This window comes from Athene noctua, unplaced genomic scaffold (assembly GCF_965140245.1).
Source record: "Athene noctua unplaced genomic scaffold, bAthNoc1.hap1.1 HAP1_HAP1_scaffold_337, whole genome shotgun sequence".
Taxonomy (NCBI): Eukaryota; Metazoa; Chordata; class Aves; order Strigiformes; family Strigidae; genus Athene; species Athene noctua.
The window spans coordinates 16394-35209 of NW_027437797.1; the positions used below are offsets into that span (position 1 = coordinate 16394).

Here is an 18816-nt window from a genome sequence, read left to right on the forward strand (position 1 = left end):
GAGCCGGCGTGTTCCTGCCCGCGGCTCGGGCTGGGTTGGGGGCGAAGCAGCTGTTGGAGAGAATCCCCCGGAGCTCGGCCCCGGGGCTGGAGTGTTGCGAGCGGCTGGGGGTGCGGGGTCGCCCGGGCAAGTGCCTGGGCCCGCGGGCGCCTGCGGGGCACTGGAACTTGGCTGCCCTATTCCTCCCTCGTTGGAGCTTCGGGGATTTTCTGGAGAAAGTGTAATTGCAGAGGAGCGCGGGTCGCGGCGACGTGCTGGGGCCTGGCCCACGCCTACCGGGTGCTGCTGAAGGAAGGCTTCTCCGTGCCCTCCGAGGGGAGAGAAGGGCTCTGGGGCTGGGAACAGACCCCAGAGGCTGCGGCCCCTGCCAGGTCCTCAACGGAAACTGCAGCCGCTCCAAGGCCGAGGGCGGGCGCTGCCGCCGAAGCAGAGGCCCAGCCCACGCCGGTGTCGGGCGCTCCCGGCGAGAAGACAAACACCCCGAGCAATGCCCTGGCAGTGTACGCGGTGAGGACGGAGCAGGGCCATCGCCAGAAGAGGAGGAGGCGGAGGCAGAGCCAGGGCCAGTCACCCCATCCTGAGCCCTGCGGGAGCTGCCAGAGAGGCGGAAGGATTTCAGCCGCCCCCCAGGTGAGCACCTCGTTCCCCGGCTGCCCCGGTGCCGGGGTCGCGGGGCCGGGAGTGGGGAAGCAGAGGGGAGGGAGGCCGGGCAGCGGGGAGCCCCGTCTCGGGAAGGGGCGCCGACAAGGAATTGGGAGAAGGAAATCGCTGGGCTGCGGACGGGATCCTGGTCTGGGGGGTGGGTGCTGTGCCGAGGGAGCCTCCCCCCGTCCCTCCGCTGCCTCGGAGGTGGGGGATCCCTGCAGGCCCCCCCCAGCACGGCGGGGTTCAACCCCTGCCCGCCGCCCACCCGCACACCCACCCGCACTGCCCAAAGCCGGAGCGAGGGTCTCTGAGCCCCGGCAGACTCACCGTTCTGCTCCCAGTACCCCCAGTGCTCCCACTGGGCAGCCCCTGGGGGGTTCCGCGGCCACTCTGCCTGAGCAGGGTGACGGGTGGGGCCCCACAGGGGCACTGTGGGTACTGGGGGACACTGGGAGCACTGGGGACACTAATGGTACTGGCGGGCCCCGGGAGCCCTGGGTGCGGCTCCTGCTCCCCCCCGCCGCTCTCCCGTGGCTGGGGGGGTCGGGCCCCTCCCGGAGCCCGCAGCGGCCCCGCGCCCGGCCGGGCCCCCCTGCGCCTCGCCAGGGGCTGCGGCTGCGAGGCCGAGGCCTCCGAGCAGGTGCGCGGGGAGGGGACCGGGGCCTGCCGGGGGGCGTCGGCCTGTCCCTTCAGGCTGCCGGGGCGGGGGGCACGGCCCCGGGTGGGGGCAGCGAGCAGCAGGGCCGCCAGGCCGCGGGTCATCGCGGTTACTCGGCTTCTGACCAATCTCAAACTGTCAGGATTGTTCCCAGAGCGCCTGGGCGCTGGTAATTAAACCTGTCAAACGATAGCCACTTATTAATTTTTCCTGCTGTTAACAATATCCTGAGAGAAAGGAGTTTTTCTAAAGCTTCTTCCTTTTACGAGTTCCCTCCTTTGGTTTTTCCATTGCACTCCTGCGATCCTTCTTATTTATCATTCCACATCTCTCTATTTTCTGCTTTATAAAAGAACCACAACCAGGGCAGCACTGAAACCGGTCAGTCACACAGACTAGTATGACTAGAGTTGTTAGAACAGCGACAATTACTTTCTTTAACCAGGTCCTTAAGTTCGGAAACCAGGATGTCATGAACTTCAATCTCGGGGTAAGTGCCTGATACCCATCAGCAGGATTGTGTGTTTTTTAAAAAAAAGAATTGTGCAGATATTACAGATATTGTGTAACCAGTTCATCTCCATCCAAAAGACTGTACCAGGCACAGCAAGTATTCTCCCAAATAAAATTTCAGCTGGGGAAATCCCAGTTGGCTTCTTGGGGTATTCCTTATATCCCGGAACACTACATGTAAAGCATCAGGCCACTTTAGGCAAGCCTGTTTACAAGCCTTAACTAATTTTTCTTCTAAGGTTCTGTTCATTCGTTCTACTTGACCAGATGATTCTGAATACCAGATGAGTATGAAACAAAAAATGCCAAAGGAATTATAAATCTGAATTCAAACTGCAGCTCTGAAATGACCCCCTCGATCAGAATCGGTGACTTCAGGAACTCCGTATCTGGGAATTGTTTCCTTCAGTAAAATTTCTACTACTGCTTTTGCCTCCTTTTTCCTAGTAGGAAAAGCTTCTATCGCTAACATGGCAGAGTAGCCCATTGTTTCTGGCATGGCAGCACTGTCAGGTGGGAGCTTTTGAAAAGGAAAGGTGGCTGGAGGTCTTTTTCCGCTGGGTGCCTTAATTCATACAGAAGCATATTGTTTACAAAGTTTACACCCTTCACAGATTCTTTTGGCTGCTGCACTAATTCCCGGGGCAGCCCCAAGTCTTTGAATCGGGAGTGCTAAGCTCTCTGGCCCCCCATGAGTGTTTTTGTGATGCCATCGCGTCACCGGTAACAAATACCTTTGTGGAAGAAGAGGCTTGAGACTGAGCACCCGTTGTTCTCCTTGTGGCTGGGCTCCAGGCCGGATCCACTGCTCCTTTTCTTCGCCAGGGAGGTCTTCAGGTAACTTCTTTATCTCCGGGAGTTCGATATCGCCTCACGATGTGATAATGACACGATAGACACCACCTGTCGTGCTGCGGCTCTGGCTGCTTGGTCAGCTCAAGCATCTCCTTCTGAAATCCTATCTTGCCTCTGGGTAGGTGCTGTTATACAGGTGGCAGAAATCTCAGAGGGTGGTTGTAGCGCCTCCAGTAATGCCTTGAGCTGCTTGCCATGAGCCATAGTCTTCCCAGCTGATGGTAAGCAGCCCCATTCTTGCCATAAAGTCCCAGTCGCGTGGCAGATACCAAAAGCGTATTTAGAGTCCGTATAAATGTTACCTCTTGTCCTCTTGCGTAATTTGCAGCTTCTGCGAGAGCAATTATTCCCGCTCCCTGTGCCCCCAAAGGTGCAGGCAAAGGTCCCGCCGAGAGTACCCGCGTTTCCGTAGCCCCTGCGAAACCGGGGACATCTGCGACCTCCTGCATAACAGGAGGAGCCGTCCGTGAAGAGGTTCAAGTCAGGGTTATCTAAAGGCTGATCCTGTAAACCGTCTCGCAGTGTGCTGCTTTGGCTTCATAACTGAACACGGTTCTGGTTATCTTTCTCTCCATGGGAGGGTGAAGGCATTAGGGTGGCAGGGTTCAATGTATTGCACCTTTCCAACTTCAAACGATTAGCCAAGGATAGGACTGTCTCTGTGCGCCCCTTGAGGAGAGAAAGCTTTCTCTGCATATTGTTTTAACGGTATCTCTACGTAATGGGGCACACAGACCGTTAGTGGATGTCCTCGGACAATTGTCCTGGGGTTTCTTCTGTCGTTCCAGCTGCTGCTGCTATTGCTCTAATGCAAAAAGGAGTTCCTTCAGTCACTGGGTCTAATTTGGGAGAAAAATAGGTAACAGGTCGTTCGTGTGGTCCTAAAGTTTGTACTAACACCCCTCTTGCAATTCTTTTCATCACAACAGAATGTAAAAGGCTTTGAATAATCAGGAAGTCCTGGCTTTAATATGAACCCAAGATATTTCGCCCGCTGTTTGCGCATAGCGGTCACTTGGACAGAGATGCACGGTGTCCCTTGTTAACCAGCTGGATACACAGATACTCAGAATGCCTGATACAGTCATCCTTAGTTTTGCTTGCCAGTAACAAATCACCAACATATTGTATCCAGGCAGACTTACCTGGAAAAAACAAATTTTGTAAATAATTTTTCAAAATTTGAGAAAATACTGTTGGAGAACTGGTAAAATCCTAGTGGTAACCTAGCCCAGGGGAACTGCTTCCCGTGCCACGTGAAGGCAAAGACTGATTGGCTTTCTTCTGCAATTGGAACGCCAAAGAAAGCTCCTGTAAGATTAAGCCCCGTGAAATACTGTGCCCGGACTGGAATCTGTGTTAAAATCAGCCTAGGATCTGGTACCACAGGGTGTGAAGCCGTGACCTGCTCATGTACAGCTCGTAAATCTCGAACAAATCTATATTCAGCATCTCCATCGTTATCTGCTTTATGTTTACTAACTGGTAAAATTGGAGTGTTACAAGGACTACGACACTCCTTCAAAACTCTTCTTTTAAAAAAACCGCACAGTTTGTTTTTCTATACTGGGAATGGCCTCATTTATAATTGGATATTGCCAAGCTGAAGGAGTCGTCCCTCCTTCTGTTTTTATCACAACTGGCTCAGCTGATTTTAACCATCCCACTGCATCTCCTGTTGGACTTCAAAGTTCTCTGGGAGCCGCAGCCAATTCAAAGCGTACATCGTTCAAATCATTTGGGTTTTGACCTCCCAATTCAATTATTTTTGAGCCCATTCAAATCGACCGAATCCCTGTTAGAGCCAAGGAGATAAATGTACCAAGTTCCTGCAAAAGGTCTCGTCAAAGGGGTAGATCCATGTTTTATCGCTTCCCCTACTGCTCTCTGTACGATCATTTGGAATGTGAGGAACTTCAAAATTCAGTAGAGGCCCAGAAGGCCAGTAGGGGAATTGGGAGAGATCACAAAGTTACCCCAAACCAAGTCCTTACCCAAAACGATTCTGTTTACCTTTGCAGAAATCTGACCGTGCTCGTGTACCTTGGTTCCAAGGGGTCCCGTTGTTCTTTCGGTTCCCAGAGAAGATGAGTGAGGTCGGGGAGGTCTGGCAGGTGGAGATCCTCCTTGTGCAGACACGGGTCTCAGCGGGCTCTCTCTCTGCCTGCGGCCCAGATTCCCACAGCAGAAGCACTCTAGAGAACTGGCATATTGAGAGATGGGAGGAATTCTGCCTCGCGTCCGCCTTCCCCTCATTCTGCCTCGGGGAAATCCCCGACCTCTCCCTCTTGGGTTATAGGTTTGGGCAATCGCTGCAGCCAGCAACCTAATTTCGCTTTCTTTCTTTCCTTGCTCTTGCTTCTTCTCAAGTTTTAACCTTTCGCCACCTCTCCGGTCAAAAGCAAAACCAGCAACGTTCAAGATTTGACTGTTTCACCTTGCCAGCCTGGCGTGAGTTTCTCCAAAACCCCAAAATAGCTAGTGGCTCTTGGAAATTTTCAGGGGTCATGCCCCATAATGAGTAAAGTAGCCTTCAATCGGCCCTAATAATCACTTCGGTGCTCGTCTGATCTTTGTCTCCATTCCAAAACTTTTGACAAATCAGTTACTCTCTCACTTTTGTTGGAAAATCTTTTCCCTTTCCTCTGTTTGAAATAGTTCTTGTAATAGTTTTCCTATCATTCCAGTCAGGGGTGACAATTCCCGGCTGAGCACATTTTTCAGCAGCAGCCCGTAAGCGAGGCGCTTCTGCCTGCCAAGCGACTAAATCCCCTTGTTTCCAAGGCTCGTGTCCCCTGGCTGCTGTTACTGGAGAGACGCCGGCGCCTGCCCCAGGGCCCGCTCCAGGCTTTGGGCTGGAATCCAGAGGCGCTGGATACACGCCAGCACTCTGAAAGGCGGTTCAGATTCTTCAGCTGCAGGAGCTGGAGGAAGTCAACTCCCTTCACTTTTTATCCAGGAGGTTTTCTGTCTTGGTTGACCCCCATTCTACTAGACATGCCGAGAATCAATATCTTGACTCTCAGAATCCTCCAAAATGATTCCGAGCAATTTCTGCTGATGGGGTGTAACTGTTCCTTTCGGAGGCCGTACACCCATTGGCCCTCCTCCTCTGTTTCTTGTCAGGAATGGCCATTCCTCTTGGCACCATATTATCAGTTTCCTTTTCTGTTATGATTGTGCCAAAGGTATCTTTCCCTAATTTTGGAAAACCTCAGCGAGGGGCGTCCCTCCCCCTTTCAACGCTGAGTGCTGTCCCCATCTTCTGTATATTTCTTTTATCTCTCTCTTTGCAGATTTAAACACCAAGAGTTCCCCAATATAATTTTTAAAAAATCCCCCAAACCCAAAATAATGAACGTGGCCAGGCTGTTAACACAGAGCATGAGAACACAGAGTGCGAGGATGCAGGTTTTGAACCCCGGGAGCAAGATTTATATGCTGGGTCTTTTGGCTGTGATAAGCTTTCAGACCCTGACGCTGTAAATCCTGAAAAAACCTGGGCTGTGCTCTCCTTAGCTGGGGATGATCCGTGGGTAACAGTGAGGTGAGAAGCCTTGGCGCAAGGGCATGGGGACACGGCGAGAAAGATTCTTGCTCCTGTAAGCTATGAGCTGGGACATCAGCCACGTTGGGAAGGACGGCATTTTTCTGTTATTAAAGAACTACAGAAGACCATTAATGAGGACGGGCTGCAAAAGTCATTTACAACACGTACGCCGGAGGCAGTCGCTCCTGGATATCAGTCAGTCCCATGGAACTGGCTGGCGCTTTTACAAACGGCACTGACGCCAGCACAGAACTCTGTCTGGAAAACCCAGCGCGTGGATCTCTGTGCTCAGCGTTCGCGCCCCCCCGCCTGCAGGCGCGGAGCTGGCGGCTCCGTGAACGGCCCCCCTCACCCCGCTGCTCGCAGGACCGCACCCGGGCGGGCAAGGCTGGGCCGGGCCCTCCGGCCACCCGGACATCGGTCCAGCCTCCCCGCAGTCGCTCCCGCTGCGATGCCAGTCCCCCTTCCTTTGTCACCCACAGGATGCGGCAGGGCAGCCCCCACGCCCACAGCTCATCGGCCGGGCTGTGGGCAAGCCGAGCCTCCTCCTGGGGCCCGCTCTCCTCCAGGGCCTCCCCCGCTGCCGGGAGGCCGGCAGCTCCCTCGCTCTCGTCCTTCCAGCCCTTCTCCGTCCTGCTCTTTTTCTTGCTCTGCTTCTCCCGCACGCTCGCCAAGTCACCCTTCTTGCCACGCCACTTCTCTGCCAGGCAGCTTGTGTCCTCCCTTCCCGCACGTGGTCAGCGCAGAGAAGCTGGGAGAGATCCTCCGTCTGGTGGTGCCCGTGCCAGTCCTCGATCACGTCTGCGTACTCCTCCGCCAGCACATTTGAGGTCAGCCGCCTCAGCAGAGGTCTCGTTCCACAGCTCACGGGGGATGTCCGTCACCACCTCGACGGCCTTGTGCACCAGGTTGTGCAGGGCCTCGAACGTCTCCGACATGCCCTTGGCGAGTCTGTTCCTGCCGCTCCTCTCCTCACGCAGGTTGTAATCCCGCAGCCGCTTACAGATGTTTTCCGATATCCGACTGCGTGTACTTGACGGCAGAGCCCTTCCCATCCAGGAAGCTGCACTTGGTGTCGGTCACCTCCTTGGCGTTGCCAGTCTCCTCAAAAGCAGATTTCGGCTCCGCTGCCACGCGCTTGCACACCTCGCGCTTGCTGGGCGGACGCACCCGGTCCATTTCGCCGCCAGCAGCAGCGGCGGCGCTGCCGCCGCCGCGGCTCCGGTTCCGGGGCCGCCCGACCCCCGGGCGCAGAGCCCGGCACCACGCTCTCGGCCCGCGCCCGCCTACCCCCCCCCGCCAAAGCGACAGTTTTTCACAGAGAAGGTGCTGACGCTGTCGTGCAGCAATGGCTTTCAGTATCCCGAATGATGTTTTGATGTTGGTAGTATTTGTCATTCTATGTCGTGTCGGCAGTAAGTGTAAGGGGCCCCGTTGTGCGGTTGTTTTGCGTGTGGGAGACGCAGCCCAGGTGATGCTGCGCAGCGCGGAGCTCTCCCACCCGCCAGGGAAGCGCCCGGGGAGGAAGGACAGGGCCCAGTGCCCGCCCGCTGGGTCATCACTGCTGCTGTGTGTTCGGGCTCAGGGTTTTAAGTGTCACAGGTGAAATACCTCCTCTAGCGGGAGGCGGTAATTCTGTGTTCATTGTTGTTGTCTTGAATTTAGGTGCGTACCTTGTGGGGAGAGTGCACCTCTGGACCATCTGCCTGACGGAAATATTGTCAGAAGATCATCTACAACCTTACGGATGTTGTTTGTTTTTGTCCCCTCTGTGCGGCCCCGTGTCCGTAAGCACCACCACGGGGACGTTTGCTCGGCCCAGAGCCGCTCCTGCCAGAGCAGGCAGGGACTGTGCCTGCCTGCACCCTGCTCCTGCCTCCTGCCCCCTCCAGAGCCCGGGGGCTGCGGGGCACCCACTGCAGGAACAGGGGGATGGGACAGGTCAGGTCCTTGGCTCTTTCACCTCAGATCTAATCCCCTGGGGCACACAGCTGCCTTCTCCGTCCTCCTGCACGACCCCCCCAGGGCACCCGGCCCCGCGACAAAAGCAATCCCAGCCGTGGCTTGACCTTTCCCGACGCAGGAACAGCCCAGACTCTCTGCCCCAGCACACTTTTCATGCCCACTACGGGGCCTTTATCCCCCTCTAGGGCACGTCGGGGGCTTGGTGGGGCCGGGCCAGCCTGCTTGGCAGATCCTCTGCGATCGACTCGCCAGGGGCTTTTGCTGAGCGCACCTCCCAGGGTTTGTTCCCAGTCCCTTCAAATACCCCCATGGGAGACTTTATTCTCCGTTAGAACACAGTGACTCAGGGACGCCGGTAGCCCCCGGGGACACTGGTTTTACGCCCCACCGCTGCGGGCTGTCGGTGTGGCTGTTCCTCCGCCTGTGGGATGGGGAGGCTGCGGGTGGGGAGGGGAGCCGGGGCTTGCTCCAGCACTTGCCCTGCATGCAGCTCTGCCAGGAAAGCTCCTGTCCTGGCTCCCGAGGAATTTCCCCTTGCATCGCTGCTAAATTCACCCCAAAAAAGTCTGCCAGGCGAGCTCCTGTCCTCGCTCAGGAGCAATCTCCCCTCGAATTACTGCTGAATTCACCCCAAATTCTGCAAAAAAAGAACAACACCCTGCCACACTCAGTCCTGTGCTGGCTCCTGCAGACTTTCCCCTCGAATCGCTGCTGAGTGCACCCCAGACCCTGCGGTACCCCAAACCGAGCTGTGCCGTGCCGCCGACGCTCCCTTTTTCTCCCTTTTCTCCCTGCAGACATGGCCAAACGCGTGGCCAACCTGCTGCGCGTGGTGCTGAGCCTGCAGCCCCTGGCCGAGGCCGCCCCGGACCCCCAGCGCGTGCCCCTGCGCCTGCTGGCCCCCCACGTCGGGCGCTTGCCCATGCCCGAGGACTACGCCTTGGAGGAGCTGCGCGGCCTCACCCAGTCCTACCTGCGCGAGCTGACCACGCGCTGAGGGCCCGTCCTTCCGCCGTCCTTCCTCCGAGGGACAGGGTGTGGGGCTTTCACCTTGTCCGCAGGACGAACCACCGAGTCTCTGCCCGCACAGGTTTTTCTGTTGAAGTTTTCAAAAAAAAAAAGTTGATTCCGTGGGCTGACACAGGAGTTCATTATTATTTTGTGTGTCACCTGGGGGAGCGGTGAGAGGCGTTGGACCTTCCTGCCCGGCGCCGTGCCCCCCCCTTCTAGAACCAACAAAGCCCGTTTTGCCCATCCTGCCTGCCCCGAGCTGCTACCTGGGGAGGGGCAGGTCCTTCCCCTCCCGCCGTCGCGGCGCCGAGGACGTTTCGATGAATTCTGGGATGGTTCCGAGGGCAGGTGGCCCCGCGCCCTGCACCCCACCTGGCTCTAAGCGGGGCGTTAAGCGGGGCTTTGTGGTGAAAATGCGCCGGGGGGTGGGGGGGAGCGTGCCGAGGGAGTAAAAATCCCCTTCAGCAGCGTCTTTTCCTCTTGGTAAGTGGGGAACGTGCAACCGCCTTTCGCTTCTCCGTCTCCCAAAGCGAAGCGACACCCCCCCGGCCCTGCCGCGCTCTGGGGCTCCGGGTTTCTGCTGGGAGGGGGCAAACTGTGCGCCCAAAGTGGGGAAAAAACCCCACACCAAAACCGATCACACCCCCCCAGCCCCCCAACTCCCTGGGCACTGAGCGGAGCCCCCGTCCCCCCCACGACCCCCCAGCTCCCTCCCCGAGCTCCGCTGGGTCCAGCCTCTACTCTTGCTCTGTTTAGAAACTGAATATTTTTGGAAGAAGGAGAAGAGGAAGAAAAAAAAGAAAGAAACCAAACGTGTCTCGGTCTGCTCTGATTTCAGGGTTACTGCGGCGGCCCCTCCTGCCACGGCTCGCAGTAGCCAGCGGCTTCCAGCCCGCCTGCTGCTGCTTTGCGTTGGCTCACCGAAGGTCTCGATGCATGGGGGTTATGTAAAGGTTTTTATTAAAAAAAAATTATTAATAAATGATCTAGATTATTTTCCTGTCTTTTTGAAAACAATAAATAAAATGTTTATAGTATTCCCACTGTTTCCTTTGCTTTTTACGTAGGTTTTCTGGTTGGGAGCCCCGTGGCTGCGTCTCGTCGTGGCTCTTACTGGTTAGACTGGGCCTAAGCAGACTTAAGGGAGGGCCTGAGCCTGGAAGACCCTTCGGGAAGGCTGCAGCGCTGTGGAAGACCAGCGGGAAGAAAAGCGGAGGAGGACGGGGGGAGCCGGTGGGGAGCTGCAGCCGGGTGCTGGGCACCTCCTGCGGCGTGAGGGAGAGGAGGGTGGGGTGAAGGCCGAGGGGGTGCGGAGAGGGGAAGGCCCTGGCTTGGAACAGGGATTTCTGGAGAGGGGAGGGATGAGCGGGGGGCCGGCGTCGTGGCAAAGGGCGGGAAGCGCTTTTCTGTGCGAGGCCGAAGGGCTTCGCCAAGGCTGGAAGCGGCGTGTCCAAAGCCGGGTTACACAAACCACAGACGATTATCCTCGGCTGGGCACAGATCCGCACCCCAGGGTGGGGGGATAGCGGGTGCCCGCCCCTGGCTTCTGCAGAGGGGGCTGGGGGGCTCCTGCTCCCCAGTGAGGGGCACGAGCAGCCGTAAAACCAGCAGCAGTTGGTGCCCCCTGGGCGCTGCACGTGCCCCCGGCGCGGTGCGGGGAGCCGGGGCAGCCGGCTGCGCCTCTTGCGTTACCCTCATCGCGTCCCTGCAACCCCAGCTGCCGCCCTGGGCAGAGGCCGGGACCCGGCGCTGGGGATGAATAATTCACCGGCGGGAAACAAAACCTCCAGCCTTAAAACCGATCGGCGCCCTGCTTGGCGTCTGCTGCCGGGGACCGCTGTGGGAAAGGTGCCAGGGAGGGGCCGGGGGCAGCGGGAGCCGGCGGCCTCCCGCAGGGCCGGAGCTGGGGCGACGCTCCGGCACCTCTGCGGCAGGGACCTCTGCCACTTGCTGCTGCGTCTCCTTGGGCGCGTCCCTTAACCTCCCGGGATTTTGCTCTCAATGGGAACACTCTTCCCTTTCCTCGCTCTTTAACCAAGGCCGGAGACCGGGATGTCCGGCACCGCGGTCCCCCCGCCCCGGGCCCCCCCGCGCCCACCCTGGGCTCTTCCCACCAGCCCTGCACGGCTGATCGCTGCACAGAGATCGTCGCTCCCTGGGGGGGGCCGTGCCCCCCCGCGCTGTCCCAGCCCTGACGTCACCCCGGCGCTCGCAGGCAGCACGGGCACCCCCCCGTGTCCCCCGAGACCTGCGCGGGGCGGGAACGCGGCGGGATGGAGCCCGGAGCTGGCCCCCTGCTCACCCTCTGCCTCGCCGGCTGCCTCCTGGCCCCGGGTAAGCAGCGGAGGGGCAGTGAGGGGCGCTGACACCCCCCCACCCCCCCCGGCCCCGGGGAGAGGGTCCCCTGAGCCCTGCGAGCAGCGGCAGCCCCGCACGTCGGGCAGCCCTGGGTGGGGGACGGCGTCGGTGGAGTTGGGGGGCTCGGGCTGGTGGCGAGGAGGGACGGGGGTCCCCGTGTGCTCCCCCGGCCGCACTCAGCTGGTTCCTGGGGGTGCCTGGGGAGGGCTCTGGCTGCACCCCCGCCTGCAGCCCCTCCAGCCCCACTCTGGGTCCCCGCAGGCTGTTGGGGGGCTCAGGGCAGATTCGCCTACAAGTTGCTCCACGACCTCTTTGCCAACTACTCCAGCGCCCTGCGGCCCGTGGAGGACACAGAGCGGGCGCTCAGCGTCACCCTCCAGGTCACCCTCTCCCAGATCATCGACATGGTGAGTGGCACCAGCGCCGGCGGCCCGGCCCAGCCAAACCGGGACCGGCCCCGTCGCACTCCTGGCCACGGCTTAGCTGGGCTCTGCTCTTCCCCAGCGGGTCCTGCTCATCCCTCGAAACGAGCCAGGACCCCCCAAAGCCAGCCCAGCTGCCCCCGGGTCAGCTCAGACCACCTGAAGACAGCTCAGGCCCCCCAAAACCAGCACAGCCCCCGGCAGCGTGAGGTTGGATGAGGGATGGGGGGTTCAGTCTGGAGCAGAGGAGGCTGAGGGGAGACCTCCTGGCCCTCTGCAACTCCCTGCCAGGAGGGGGCAGAGAGGGGGGATGAGTCTCTGGAGCCAAGGCCCCAGCGCCAGGCCCCGAGGGAATGGCCTCAAGCTGCCCAGGGCAGGGTCAGGCTGGCTCTGAGGAAGGATTTCTGTGCAGAAGGGGCTGTTGGGCCTTGGAATGGGCTGCCCAGGGCAGGGGGGAGTCCCCGGGATCCCTGGGGGGGTTGAAGAGTCGGGCTGAGCCAGCGCTGAGGGATCTGGGGGAGTTGGGAACGGTCAGGGGGAGGGTCATGGTGGCACTGGAGATGCTGCAAGGGCTTTTCCAACCCGGATCACTCTGGGGTGCTGTGACTCAGATCGCTCCCACCCCCCCACAAGCAGCACCCTGGAAGGCAGCTCAGCTCCCCCAGAACCCTCGCAGTGTTGGGGGCTGAGGGGGGGGTGGCACCAGGGTCTGTCCCCGCACGCACCCACTGCCCTTGGCAGGACGAGAGGAACCAGGTCCTCACCACCTACCTGTGGGTGCGCCAGGCCTGGCTGGACGCCCACCTCGCCTGGGACGAGGACACCTACGGCGGCATCGACAGCATCCGCATCCCCAGCAGCTACGTCTGGCGGCCGGACGTCATCCTCTACAACAAGTGGGTTGTGCTGGACACCCCCCCCCCCACAACGGCTCCCGGAGCTGGGGGGGCTCTGGCTGGGACTGGGGAGGGGCTGCGTGGGAGATATTTCCAACCTTGGGCCCCCGGGGCGTTCCCGGTGTGGGTGACGAGGGCGGGGGGGGGGCGGCACCCCCGAGCCCACACTTTTGGGGGCAGGGTGATGCGGGGAGGGGACATGGCGTCGGGGGCAGGTGATCGGCCCTGCAAAGCCCCGGCCCACGTGGGGCTCGGGGCCACCTCGGCCCTATGGCCGTCCCGCCCCCAGCGCCGACGACCGCTTCGGCGGCTCAATGGAGACCAACGTGGTGCTGCGCTCCGACGGGCTCATCATGTGGGACTGGCCCGCCATCACCAAGAGCTCCTGCAAGGTGGACGTCTCCTACTTCCCCTTCGACCGGCAGCGCTGCCGCCTCACCTTCGGCTCCTGGACCTACAATGGGAACCAGATCGACCTCCACAACCGCCTGGACACTGCGGACCTGACGGATTTCGTGGAGAATGTGGAGTGGGAGGTGCTGGGCATGCCGGCCACGAGGAACGTCATCACCTATGGCTGCTGCTCCGAGCCCTACCCCGACGTCACCTACACCCTGCTCCTCCGCCGCCGTGCCTCCTTCTACATCTTCAACCTGCTCCTGCCCTGCATCATGGTCTCCTTCCTGGCGCCGCTCGGCTTCTACCTGCCGGCTGACTCGGGGGAGAAGGTCTCGCTGGGGGTGACGGTGCTGCTGGCCCTCACCGTCTTCCAGCTGCTGGTGGCAGAGAGCATGCCACCCTCGGAGAGCGTCCCGCTCATCGGTGAGCCTCGACGGCAGCCAGAACCCTCCCGCGGGACCCGCGGGGGGGTGGGTGGGCAGCACCCATGCCAGGGGAGGGGAGGGTGGGGCTCTCCACCCCTTCGCGGCATCACCGTCCGTTGCCCACGCAGGGAAGTATTACATCGCCACCATGACCATGATCACGGCCTCAACCGCGCTGACCATCTTCATCATGAACGTCCACCACTGTGGCCCGGGGGCCCGGCCCGTGCCCCCCTGGGCCAGGCGGCTCATCCTGCACCACATGGCCCGGCTCTGCTGCGTCTACGAGGTGGGCGAGAGCTGCAAGAGCCCCCGGCGGGCGCTGGGCGAGCGGGAGGATGGAGGGGACGCTGCAGGGCTGGGGGAGAGCCCCGGCCGGGGGGAAGTGGGTGCTGAGGCCAGAGCCTGTCCCCGAGACCGCTGCCTGTGCCACCACGATGGGCTGCTGACGAACGTTGGCTACATCGCCGGCTGCTTCCGACGCCACCGAGCTGCACAGCGCCGCACCGGCGAGTGGAAGAAGGTGGCCAAGGTGATGGACCGCTTCTTCATGTGGGTCTTCTTCCTCATGGTCTTCCTCATGAGCGTGCTGGTGCTGGGCCGAGCTGCCTGATGGCCCCCTGGACCCATCGCCCTGATGCACCCACTGCCCACAGCCCCCCGCCCGCTCCAGGGACAATGGTGGCCATGGGTGTGTCCTGAGAGCGGCTCATCCCGACACCTGGCCCCCCACAGCTGCAGGGTGGGAGCTCCAGCCGCACCAGGCAAGAGGAACCTGACAGCGGGAGCCCCACCCCAGCCAGGGCCACATCGTCCCATTCCACCCCCCGCCTGAGAAACCCAACAAAACCCAAACTAAATAAACCCTGGAGGGTGACCTGGCTCTCCTGCCTGGGGTGGGGAGGTTCTGGGGGGGTGACCCTCCTGTCCATGGGGCCGTGCCCGGCCCTTGCGGCCCCATCTGCAGCTCTGCAGCAGGGGGCGGGGGAGCAGAGCCTTTCACCTCAGATCTAATCCCCTGGGGCACACAGCTGCCTTCTCCGTCCTCCTGCACGACCCCCCCAGGGCACCCGGCCCCGCGACAAAAGCAATCCCAGCCGTGGCTTGACCTTTCCCGACGCAGGAACAGCCCAGACTCTCTGCCCCAGCACACTTTTCATGCCCACTACGGGGCCTTTATCCCCCTCTAGGGCACGTCGGGGGCTTGGTGGGGCCGGGCCAGCCTGCTTGGCAGATCCTCTGCGATCGACTCGCCAGGGGCTTTTGCTGAGCGCACCTCCCAGGGTTTGTTCCCAGTCCCTTCAAATACCCCCATGGGAGACTTTATTCTCCGTTAGAACACAGTGACTCAGGGACACCGGTAGCCCCCGGGGACACTGGTTTTACGCCCCACCCCTGCTGGAGAGCTGAGCACGCACACGACCGATGTGATCAAGCAATGCCCGTTTATTACAGCTAAGAAAGCCCTTTCATAATGTTTTCCCGCACACGTGAGTAACATGCAGTACAAGTCCTCGAGACTGTAGAGTTAACTTAGCCCGCGCTTTAAACCTTCTCATGACGGGATAAAAAGTGCCCCATCAGCCTTGCCAGGCTTCCCGCCTTGTGGAACTGCCTCTTCCGTCCCAACCCCTGCCGGGGGTTGTTTGTCTCGTCGAGTTTCTCCCCCCTCACTCAGGGTCACATCCTTATCGCATTCTTGCTCGGCTGAGGCTCCTATCAGTCTTGTTCTCACGCAGGATTGCTCACATGGCCATTCTCTTGCCGAAAGTCCTCCAGATCCCAACATATCCCTCTTCTTGGTTTTGAGCAATCCAAATTTCTTGCAGGCCCTTCTGTACTGAATGTGTGACACAAAAAACTAACCACAGCAAAATAACAGCAAGCATGATAACTACAAGAATTACAACAATTCCCCCTTGTAACAACTCCTTCCCCCACAGATCAAGAAAGTGTGGGCAGGTAAACATAATCCCACTGTGTTATTACCCCAAACATAGGAATACGACATTTTGGGGGACAGCAATTGCCAGGTTGGTTCCCAGTATATGAAGCGTTGCTTGGTGTCACTGTTTGTCAGGGGTACGTTAGAATTAACTAATAAGGCAGCTTTTTTCCCACTCCCTACTGCCCCAAAGCTGGGTGGCATAGAGCCTAACAAATCTAACTCTCGTGGTTCAGTCATGGTTTTGTTAAGACTCATAATGAGCTGACCTTGCCAAAAAGCTGTGGTCTTGATGCCACGATGAGTAGCTTGGACAGGGGCATTGGCCTGTGAAAAGGTCATCTTTGCCCAACTGTTGTTTGACACCAGCCCAATAAACTCCTGTGGGTTAAAGTATGGAACTCCTAATAGACATGTTCAGAATGGGTCTGAAGGAGTAGCCACTGAAAGGCAAAAGGATTCTTGGCCTGTCTCATTAGCTATCATTACCCATATATTTGGTCGAGGAGAAACGGCTCCTACTGGATGAGCATTAAGCACTGTCAGAACCATCACAAGGTTTAGGATTGCGAGCTTGACCTTCTCTCCAGGGCCGCACCCAGCGAGATGGAACCCACTGCAAGCCATGATCTGTAAGCAAACACATATCTCCTCTGCCGGTTAATTGCACTTTAACAGGCCCTTCCCGTTGCCCAGTATTTAAATTTTTGAACACACCCAACGGTTGCTGTATACCTCGAGATCGTTCAGCATCACCTTTTATTGCTAAACTGTGAATCATCATTGGTGGTTCTTGACGTTCTCCTGTAAGCCTCAAGAAATTAAAAACATATAAAACCTTGCTTAATCGTTCAGCTGGCATCATACCCGTGGTTCCCTCTTTTTGTTTTTGAAGCATTTGGTTCAGAGTTTGATGAGCTCGTTCAACGATTGCTTGTCCAGTGGGAGAGTGTGGAATTCCTGTGCAGCGTTCGATTCCCCACAAGATACAGAAATGCTGGAAGCGCCCAGAAATATATGCTGGACCACTATCTGTTTTGATCCTTTTTGGCACCCCAAATACTGCAAAAGAACTATATAAATGTTTTCCAACATGTTTAGCTGTCTCTCCAGTTTGGGCTGTAGCCCAGACGGCCATGGAGAAGGTGTCAATAACAACGTGCACATATTTTAGCCTACCAAATTCTGCTATGTGAGTAACATCCATTTGCCACGATTATAGAGGAGATAGGCCCCGTGGGTTGACTCCTGTTCCCAGGCCAAACCCTATTGGCAACATATTGCCCTATGGGCAAGAGGCAACAATGCCTTTTGCCTCTGCCAAAGGAATTTTAAATTGTTCATGCAACAATTTTGCTGACTGATGCGAAAAATTGTGAGATTCTCTAGCTTGTGCAAACAAATTTGGAGAAGGCCGGAGCAACTAATTGATCCGCTAATTCATTCCCATATCCGAGTCCCTCCTTGGATTGATGACTTCTGAAAAGTAGACAACACTTCTCTGATCCAGAGTGTGAAATAATTGTTGCCACAGTTTTCCTAAGTGTTCTTTTTTTACTTTTTTTATTTGTCCCCGTTCAATCCTTTTTACTACTCCTACTACATAGCGTGAATCAGACACTACATTTAATCCGAAATGTGGCCAGGACAGAAATGCCCACAAAACTGCTTGGAGTTCTAAAGTCTGTAAGGAATCTTCTCTTTGGCCTTGAATGAGGTGATAGTTCCATTCATTTCCTTCTAACCAGGTGCACGCAGCTTGCTTTGATTTTTTCCCTGCATCTGTAGAAACTGGTAACCCTTGAACTGGCACTTCTGATTGCACGGGAAAATTTTCGATTACTTGGTTCATTAACAATAGTAGTAATCGACGTGCTGGGTAAACATTAGACAGCTGACCAGTATAATCTTCAAGAGCAACTTGTCATGCCTCAGAATGTCTGCGCAACCAGTCTAAATAATCCTGTATTAATGGAACAATAATAGTTTGAGGATCAGTACCTGTAATTTCAATAATTTGATGTCTGCCTTTCACGATTAATTGTGATAGTAATTCTGCTCTTGTAGTTATGGTTTTCTTAGGGGTATGCGCAGTGAAAACCCACTCTAAAATTCGTAGAGGTCGTTTGTTCTGAGTCCCATTGCATAATGATGGCCAATGGATATTGTCTCTTTCCTCCACTATTGATAATCATATATTCCTCCTCCTTCTCCTCCCTTAGCAGTCGAGGGTATGGGCCTGTTGTTCTCCTTGTCCCTGTTTCTTTTTACTACTGGGGCAATCTCTGCTGCTGGTGTTACTGTTTGAGTTCCCACCTCCACACCAGTGCTTTGAGAGTGCTGAACTGCAGCTCGGTAAGCACAGGCCAGGCCCCAGTACAGCGCTAGAAGTTGCTGGTTCTCACTGGGATAGGCAAGACACCCTTCTCCCAGGTCTTGTGTCGATTTTGTGGGCTTGCTTGCCTGTTCAGGGGTGAGATCCCAGCTACAGGAGGTGATAACCGGCCTAGGAATCTGCCCAGATCCTTCCACTCCCCCCACCACCCAGGGACAGGCGCCTCAGGGCACATTTTAGTATTGGCTTATCCAAAATTTGCCTTCTCTTACACCAAAATCATACCGAGCTCCACACAACCCACAACAGGCGAACGGCATTCATGAGGAGTATCAGCGACCTAACGTAAGGGTGAATAAGCACCTCGGGAGCCTGCAGAATAAAACCACCCATGTTCCCGCTGGAATGCCTTGCAGCGTGTTCCCGAGCTTAGCTAAAGAAACATAAGCAGAGAAATCAACAAACCTGTGACCAGCACAGGAGCTTGTCGCTTAATAACTGCTATAGCTACAGCACACTTAAACCTGCCGCTGTGTGCCCCACGCTGGGCGCCAAGAAAGGCTGCGATGGCTTGACCTTGGCTAAATGCCAGGTACCCACCAAGTCGCTCTATCACTTCCCCCCCCCCTTTCCTCTTTTTTCTCAGCAGAGCAAAGAGGGAAAAGAAAATAAGATAGACCAACCTTTGTGGGTAAAACAAAAGCAGGTTTAGTATAAGCACAGCGAAGCAAAGGTCTGCGTGTGGGAGCAAAATAAAACCCCAGATTTACTCTCTCCTTGCCACGGAGAGGCGCTGTGGGGCCTTCTCAGGATCAGGGCTCCCATACCGTAGTGGGTGC

At 57.4% G+C, this 18816-nt stretch overlaps 2 protein-coding genes and 1 pseudogene across 4 annotated transcripts; 2 read left to right on the plus strand and 1 right to left on the minus strand.

Annotated features, from left to right (window-relative positions):
- The first annotated feature begins 267 nt into the window (after nucleotides 1–267).
- Nucleotides 268–9893, plus strand: LOC141955589 (nuclear pore complex protein Nup98-Nup96-like). Of its 3 annotated transcripts, XM_074895301.1 has the most exons (5): nucleotides 268–630; nucleotides 1749–1793; nucleotides 2431–2653; nucleotides 7887–8008; nucleotides 8984–9893. In XM_074895301.1, the coding sequence occupies exons 4-5, from the start codon at nucleotides 7969–7971 to the stop codon at nucleotides 9181–9183; spliced, it is 240 nt and encodes a 79-aa protein (XP_074751402.1). In that variant the 5' UTR covers nucleotides 268–630; nucleotides 1749–1793; nucleotides 2431–2653; nucleotides 7887–7968; the 3' UTR covers nucleotides 9184–9893. The 3 variants fall into 3 exon arrangements, with proteins under 3 accessions (XP_074751402.1, XP_074751401.1, XP_074751400.1); XM_074895300.1 differs by lacking the exon at nucleotides 2431–2653; XM_074895299.1 differs by lacking the exons at nucleotides 1749–1793; nucleotides 2431–2653.
- Nucleotides 6377–7619, minus strand: LOC141955583 (protein canopy homolog 3 pseudogene; annotated as a pseudogene).
- A 2883-nt stretch (nucleotides 9894–12776) lies between the features above and the next one.
- LOC141955588 (neuronal acetylcholine receptor subunit alpha-10-like) lies at nucleotides 12777–14579 on the plus strand. The gene is made up of 3 exons (XM_074895298.1): nucleotides 12777–12873; nucleotides 13299–13695; nucleotides 13826–14579. The coding sequence occupies exons 2-3, from the start codon at nucleotides 13419–13421 to the stop codon at nucleotides 14308–14310; spliced, it is 762 nt and encodes a 253-aa protein (XP_074751399.1). The 5' UTR covers nucleotides 12777–12873; nucleotides 13299–13418; the 3' UTR covers nucleotides 14311–14579.
- The last annotated feature ends 4237 nt before the right edge of the window (nucleotides 14580–18816 follow it).